The 7,515-nt window shown below is 33.9% G+C and overlaps 2 protein-coding genes across 2 annotated transcripts; both read right to left on the bottom strand.

Moving 5' to 3' along the window:
- Window positions 1–2,984: 2,984 nt before the first annotated feature.
- LOC116344134 lies at window positions 2,985–4,948 on the bottom strand. Its single transcript, XM_031772552.1, has 2 exons — window positions 3,746–4,948; window positions 2,985–3,601 (listed from the first exon to the last, which is right to left on the bottom strand). Exons 1-2 carry the CDS (start codon window positions 4,140–4,142, stop codon window positions 3,087–3,089), a joined length of 912 nt encoding a protein of 303 aa, XP_031628412.1. The 5' UTR covers window positions 4,143–4,948; the 3' UTR covers window positions 2,985–3,086.
- Window positions 4,949–5,214: 266 nt separating this feature from the next.
- Window positions 5,215–7,348, bottom strand: LOC116344133 (transcription factor mef2A-like). The gene is made up of 3 exons (XM_031772551.1): window positions 6,698–7,348; window positions 6,351–6,615; window positions 5,215–6,278 (listed from the first exon to the last, which is right to left on the bottom strand). Exons 1-3 carry the CDS (start codon window positions 7,214–7,216, stop codon window positions 5,536–5,538), a joined length of 1,527 nt encoding a protein of 508 aa, XP_031628411.1. The 5' UTR covers window positions 7,217–7,348; the 3' UTR covers window positions 5,215–5,535.
- Between the last annotated feature and the right edge of the window lie 167 nt (window positions 7,349–7,515).

Below are 7,515 nucleotides of genomic sequence, written 5' to 3'. Positions count from 1 at the left end.
TATGTGTCGAAGAAAATTGCTGAAATGGGTCAAGACATTCAAGCCGGTATACTTGAGGTGAATCATCCATCTCGAAGGTTGTTTGGAAAACATGGTTTCAAATCGATTGGTGAAGTGCATTGGATTTTAACAAAAACGACGTGGTCTTCAGCTGATGAATAAACGATAATAAGAATAAATCCTAGAATAAATCATTATTCAGAAAATACTTGGAAAAGTAAATACAATCATTTTTTTATCTCAACATTAAGGATGATAATGATACTCGAATGATTACAAAAGGCATACTGGTTATTATACAGTAAACACCAAACAATAAAAAATATTTTCTTTAATTCCAAAGAGATAGTCTTATCAACGTCTTGTATTCATTTATAACTTTACTCGTGAAGTATCGTTTAGTGTTTTTAATTAAAAAAATTCATACTATATTCAAGTTATAAAATAAAATTGAACACCTTTTCACCAAATGATAACTGAATGAGTGGAATGTTTCAATAGATAGAAAAAGCTATTAAATCCAAATTATACAATTAAAATAATGGAATCAGATGAGATAAGATTAGCTTTTGGCCATCTCAATGAAAATGCAATGTCATGAAGTCTTAGTAAATAATTATCAATAATAAATTTGATCCGGTGAATTTACGAATATAAATACATTTGTATGTTGGAAAGAAGCGATAAGATTACTGCCTAAAATGATAAAAAATTAAATTCAAGTATAGTTGGCGCTACATTCTATGTAATAAGCGTATACTTTCCACTTAGTCCAATGCAACGGAAAACAAGTTTGCATAGAATGCAGCGCCAACTATATGTGAATTATATTTTTTATCGTTTTAGGCAATAAATCTATGGTTTTCTTATGGCTTCTTTGATTTAGTTCACAACATTTCTTTAAATATTTAAAATGGTTCACACATTAAAAGAAATAGACAGAAAAGGATTTGCCTCTTCTGAAGAATTTGTACGCTGTTGGCTCGAAAAACGATATAACATACACAACGATTGACACTTACATACGTTGGTATGAACAAGATCCAAATGTGGAGCATTTAAAGATTTTCTGTTTGAATGGTGATTTCTCGCGTGGTCATTCATCTCAATAGCATTGCATTTGTATATTTTAGGATAACGGTAAGGCGTATGCCGATACACTCAGTGAAACAACCGAGGAACTCCATCAATTATTGCTTTTGATAGATTACACAACACAATACTTATTTTTGAATCTAAGCGAACGTGTCACCGGGTAGGAATATCAAAAGCAAGCACTCAAAAAAACTTACTCCTAGCGTCACCAACCTATGAGTTGTGTATTGCGAGAGCCAACTTCAGACAGATTGTATATATGTGACAACTATTTTTTGACATTTGTAAAACCGGCAGTATTTGTTTCAGCCAAATGTGTGATCTACGTGTGGCCAAGTCTCCAAACACAGATAGTTTTTCTTTTGTATCATTAATTGTCGATGCCAAAGGAAGTAGAATACCTGGCCAGCAAAACAATAATGTCTTTATATTGGCTACGCCAGACTCATGTTTAATATAACCCTTTTTTTCCTTATTTTTCAGAAAAAGGCTTAAGATTCATTCTTTGAATAAAAAATATTTTCTAAAAACTATTCTTAATAGTCAGAAACATCTTAATATCTCCTTATAACAACATATTAATTTCATTGAATTATCATTTTCCAACTAAAAATGGCCAAACATTGATTTTCAGCCAATCGGCCTGAATTTGTCGCCAAAGGCACATGTCTAATGTCGATTCTAAGTTGAAATACAGTATATAATTTTGTTTTCTGCCGCATGTTGTAAAGGCATTAGGGATCGTAGATTGCGAATATAGACAATTCCCGTGCATTCATTACACACAACTTATAATTTCGGATCGATGTTTCTCAAAAATGATGCGCGCAGCGACCGATCATTTTCTGGCTCTAAACCGAACAAAAAAATTGAGAAATCAAATTTGGTTGGTGAAATAAAAATATATAGACCAGCTCTACATAACACAAAAAAAATCTGAATTTAACTGAAAAATATGCTTTTTTCAGGCATATATAAAAATATCAGTTTCACTGGCATATGTATATGTATAGTACAAATTATGCAGATTCTGAATATATATTCAAAGTTCTAAAAATTGTACTAAAAATTTTTTTTTTTGCTTTTTAGTACATTTTTTAGTACATTTTCAAAAAAAAATTAGTACATTTAGAAAGTACAAATTGAGTACAAATTTTTGGTATATTTGGTTTTTCGATCCGATGTGTACTAAAAAAAAAGTTGTACTAAAAGATACTTCCAGTTTAGTACAAATTCTAAAAATGTTAGTACAAATTAGTACAAATTAGTACAAATTGAGTACAAATTATTTATGGGTGTAATGACCCCCTAGCTCAAAATCACCCGTGAGTTGTCACAGAGCCTTTGAGTTTGTCTGCAAACGGAACATTTTTTCTTCTCTCGTATCAAAAGACTGCACAAATTTATATCTCATCCTGAGTAAGCATTGATTCATTCGCACATCATGTAACCGTAATTATTGCTATGTCTTCGGTTTTGTTCTGTTGTTGTTGTTGTTGTTGTACAATCCAAACCCACGCGGAAACACTCCCACTTCAATTTGTAGGTATCTGTTATTTTTATCATTTGATGTAATCTTTTCCATAAATTTTATCTCTTTGAATTTTGGCAACATAGTAGAGAGTGGAGCATGTCGTGTATTGAAGGCATGGCAACGCGACGTTCACTTCATTAAAAATACATTATGCCACACATAAAAAAAACGAAAACACAGATTGAGAACTTACGGAAATACCATTCGTTTTCTTGGTGAAATCAAAATTATCAAGTACTAAAAGGTGCCGCAAACGATTCAGGCGGTTAAAGTAACTGCAATCTCCGAACAGGATCACATGGAAGACATTGGACTGTCAGATAAAATTATGCGAAAAATCGAAATGCAATTAAAATTGTTTTAATAGTAAATTTCATATTTTGTTACTTTCTACACGATAATTGAAAGTCGTAATTATCTTTATTTACATTTGTGTATTTTTTTTTTCTCAAAATCTCTAACATCGACCATCATCAACTAATTTTTTATACATTTGCAAAATATCTGCCAAATCTTCATTGCTCGGTTCTGAATCACCATCAAATCGAAATTCTACATCTGGAAAATAGAATTCTTCATGGTTGTCAACGGACTCAAATCGGTTGAGCTGTGAAAGTATTTTATCCTCAAATGTCATGCCGTCACTGCCTTGTGCAACGAAAACAACTTGATGTTGATTTTCTTTCATATCACCGTAAAAGAGCATATTTTCAACGCCAGCTATGAAAACATCATTGGGATTTGGTACGACAATCGGTTCATCTTCTTCTGATGACGTTTCATTTTTTAATGGTGGCTTGTAGTCATACATAATCGGTTCCTTCATTCGCGTTTCTGACGATGATGGTGAGCTACGGTAATCATAAAAAATTGATTCGTGATCAGGAGGAGTGGTGGTAGTGGGGTTGCCGCCGACATAGTGGTGTATGTGATGAACGTGTGGGCTAGGCATAAAATGATATGCCAATACAGCTGCGTTCCAAATGTGCAAACATAGACCGTACATGACAACCAGAAAAACAGATAAAATCAATTTTAAGACAAACTCACCGATCCATTAAAGATTTATAGAAATATATGTTTTGGGTACAATACAATACGCACACTCATGCTCACCTGTTTGGGGATGAAAATGGCTTTGATATGGATGCGACATCGGTCGAAATTGATTGTGATCCGGTCGTTTATGGTGAAAGTTTGACTCATAATTATTACCATACGCAGCGAAACCGATGTGACTAGGTGACTGTATACCTTTGAAACTTGCAGCACTTTTTGCATTGGCTGTCGATATTGCATTGGTTTTGCTGGCACTGCTACTACGACCTTTAAACAAATTACTAAACCAACTTCCACTGCTACTGCTACTGCCACCGTTCGAATTTGTCACTTTTGTTTTGTACGGTGTTGAGACTCGGCCTCGTGTTGCACCACGGCCACGACAATCGATGCACTGCCAATGCAATGCAAATATCACAAAAAATCCAAAACACAATTTTAATGATATCGTCATTTTGACAAATGATTTTCAAATTTTGATTCTCTTCAATCGAATAATGTGCTGTTTAACTAAAAACAGCAAAAGCAAAAACAAATATGAAGAAATAATGAGATTACTTTCGTCATGTTTGTATTAGCTTACATTTATTTAGTTATAATATGGAACGAGAACATTTGCTTGACTTGTATGAGTGGTGATAATCTTTGACACTTTGATGTGTTCGCTTCCATAATAAGTGACGAATATTTCTCTCTGCACACGACAGATAAGTATATTTCAGCGTAAAATGAGCTATATGATTGTCTACATTTTAACGTTTAACAGTATTTGTATATGACACACCGAGAAATTTTTTTTGTATTTGAAGCCACGTCAAGAAGAAAAAAAACGTTGCCGCAAATCCACTGGTATGTGTCGAGATCCTTATTCGGATTTGTACATGTACATGCAAACCATAACGTGGTATGCATATTTGACTTGTGTGTGTGTGTGTTGGTTGCGGTGTTTCAAATTCGTTCTATCGAAGATATTGTGCGATCATCAGTGTCAAATAGATTTGAATTTTGACTTTTTTCAGATTGATATGGAATCCAGTTTGCTCTATGAGATTCAATGATACATCTTATTTCAGCTTCATTTTGATTTCGTATGTATTCGAGTATCTCATCTTCGGTGGGCCCTTCAATATCATTTTCAATGAATATAATTGAACTTTCATCCGATTTTGTGCTCATCATATCAATGTACAATGCCAAATTCTCCATACGAATAAATAAATTCGAATGATTTAAATCATCAGATGGGTGATCTTCGGTAGACAAGAAATTTTTAACGGGAATTTCAATGATTAAATGCTTCAGAATTGATTCGTTACTATCAACATAAATATTCTCTTGCTGAAACGAAACTTTTTATATTTATTCATTTTTTTACATGTATAAATAATATGAACTAAAATCAAAAAGGTATTGTACATACGAGTTTTTTCTTCTTTGTTTTATGTTTGATCAAAAATGATCTTTGACTCAACTTCTTCGCTGCAGAAAAGTTTTGAAACGCAAACGAATAAAACTGCTTTTATAAATGATTGCATTTCTTTCTTTATTTCGTCAATGACTTAATATATTAACAAGAGGAAATAAATATTTACGAAACAAAATCGATGCAAGAATTTCAATAAACCGTAAATTCGTTCAATACAACCAAAACAATTTTAAATTCTCCCAAAAGTATTCTCGTCTTTTAAAGATAATGAAAATTGTTGTTTCTTTTTTCACTGCGATTTGGATTGTATAAAATCTAACCTTGTGTATATAAAACTCAAACACCAACATGCACACGTACACGACAAAAAAAAGTACCCGTAAAGGAATTTTGACAATTTCTTTTAGTTTGACATATTTTCTTATTGAGGTGCTGGGTAAGAAGCAAGCGGAACAAGTGTCGTTGTATTTGTTGATATTGGCATCGCAGTCGATTGAATATCAGTTTTGATAGTTGTTGTTGATAGTGTATTGACATTTGTTGTCATTGGAATAGAAATGGTCGTTTGTTCGACTGATGTCAAATTTGATTGATTTTCATTTGTACTTGTTGCATTTGGATACCATAATGAGTACATTGGATCCCATGGATATGGATCCTCGCCGTCAGCATCTTGTTCCATAATTATTGTAATATCTTGTTCATCTTGGAATTCGCCATACATCAACATATTCTCAACGCCAACAATTAAATACGGATTGGTAAATATAATTTCCGTTGAATCGGCATCATCGCTACTGGTTCGACCAGATACGCTGTAAACAAGCGGTGCCATTGGTTGTGTTGGATCTTTGATGGTACTTTGATTTTGTTTGGGTTGCATATTTTGATTGGAGTCGCCGTTATTTGGATTATTTCTGTTACCGTTATTATTATAATTGTTGCCATTTTGCCAGTTGTTGTTGCCATTGCCGTTGCCATCATGATGATGATAAATATGATGCGTACTCGGATAGCCATAGTAATCGTGGTAATGATGATGATGACCCAAACTGCTACCGAGAGCCAAACCAAGTCCAAATGAACTAACTGGTGAGTACGATGGGTAGGGTGAATAATAGGCTGGATAACTGTGATAAGTTGTAAAGTGATAGCCCACGCTTGCTAAAAAAATATAAATTACATATATAATAATTTAAACGCACACCAAACATTACGTTATTACGATTAACTTACGAGTGCTGAACGATTGATAGCCCGGATTGTAATGCGTTTGATGATTATGTGTTACGAAATTGTTCGTTACATGGTGTGGTTGATTTGGTTGCGGATGATACGATGTAGATTGGGTTTGATGGTGTTGTTGTCCTGGATAATTGGTATGACCAACATTTCCATAATTTTGTGGGCTAGATGATGTTTGCCCAATTTTAGTGGCCGTTACTGATGGTGCCCATCCATATGAATGACCCGATTTTCCATAACCAGAGTGCGTATTTTGCTGTAAAAAGAAGTGTTTTTTTATTTTTTAACGCCAAAAAAAAATAAAATTTAAATATGTATTAGAAACCATTTTTACTTACACTCATTCTGTGTCCAGATGGAGAGTTGCTACTTCCCCCAGTATTTTTTTGTGTAAACCATCCCGCCTGTGCTGCAGGGGGTGCTGATGGCAAATGTGGTGCGGTAGGTGTATGGTGACCAGTTTGTATAGGAGTATGGTGACCATTTCGTAGAGGAAAATGATGACCAGTTTGTAGAGGAGTAGTTTGTGTTCTTCCAACATAATTTTGATTATATGGTGTGTAATGTGCACGACTATTTTCCGAACCGAAGGTATGACTACCACCATTATGTCCATAATTATGAGAATTGGTGTTGGATGTGTGATGAGTTATTGGCGATGAATACGGATTGTGGGTCGGGCTCGGCGATGATTTTGGTTTTGATGAAACGAATATCGAACTCAATAAGCCCCCAGAAGATTTTCCTTTTCCACCACCAGTATATTTTCCTCTTCCGCCACCACCTTTTCTCGCATCCGATATAACAATCGACGCACAAATAACAATTAGCACAAAAGTCACTAGTTTCGGTTTCATTTTCGATATTTTTTTTCCGCCTCAATGATTTTGAAAGCTGTAAAGTGTTTTTGTGAAAAACTTTATAATATTTAAATCACGATTAAATTTGGTTTTCGGATCGATGCGTTCACTTGAAAGTCAAAATTATAAATGACACAAAATAAATATTAAAATTCGATTCGACTCACGCATGTAAAACCTTATCAAGACTCTCTCTCTCTCCTCTCGTCTCAAATGATTTTTAAGTGTACACTCGAATGCTACATGAAAATCTAAAGTGATAAACACACATAATTCCATGCATTGATATATTTTTT

The sequence above is a fragment of the Contarinia nasturtii genome, unplaced genomic scaffold (genome assembly GCF_009176525.2).
Source record: "Contarinia nasturtii isolate CC-2019 unplaced genomic scaffold, AAFC_CNas_1.1 Cnas_scaffold_1037, whole genome shotgun sequence".
NCBI lineage: Eukaryota > Metazoa > Arthropoda > Insecta > Diptera > Cecidomyiidae > Contarinia > Contarinia nasturtii.
This window is presented reverse-complemented; position numbering and strand designations above follow the sequence as displayed.

What these genes read in the sequence shown, in the direction of transcription:
- LOC116344134 (XM_031772552.1), bottom strand. Translation starts at nt 4,142, where the DNA reads ATGACGATATCATTAAAATTGTGTTTTGGATTTTTTGTGATATTTGCA. An exon ending in CCATTTTCATCCCCAAACAG is followed by an intron (nt 3,602 to 3,745) that starts GTGAGCATGAGT and finishes TTTGGAACGCAG; the next exon opens with CTGTATTGGCATATCATTTT.
- LOC116344133 (XM_031772551.1), bottom strand. Translation starts at nt 7,216, where the DNA reads ATGAAACCGAAACTAGTGACTTTTGTGCTAATTGTTATTTGTGCGTCG. An exon ending in CATCTGGACACAGAATGAGT is followed by an intron (nt 6,616 to 6,697) that starts GTAAGTAAAAAT and finishes TTCTTTTTACAG; the next exon opens with CAAAATACGCACTCTGGTTA. An exon ending in CTATCAATCGTTCAGCACTC is followed by an intron (nt 6,279 to 6,350) that starts GTAAGTTAATCG and finishes ATATTTTTTTAG; the next exon opens with CAAGCGTGGGCTATCACTTT.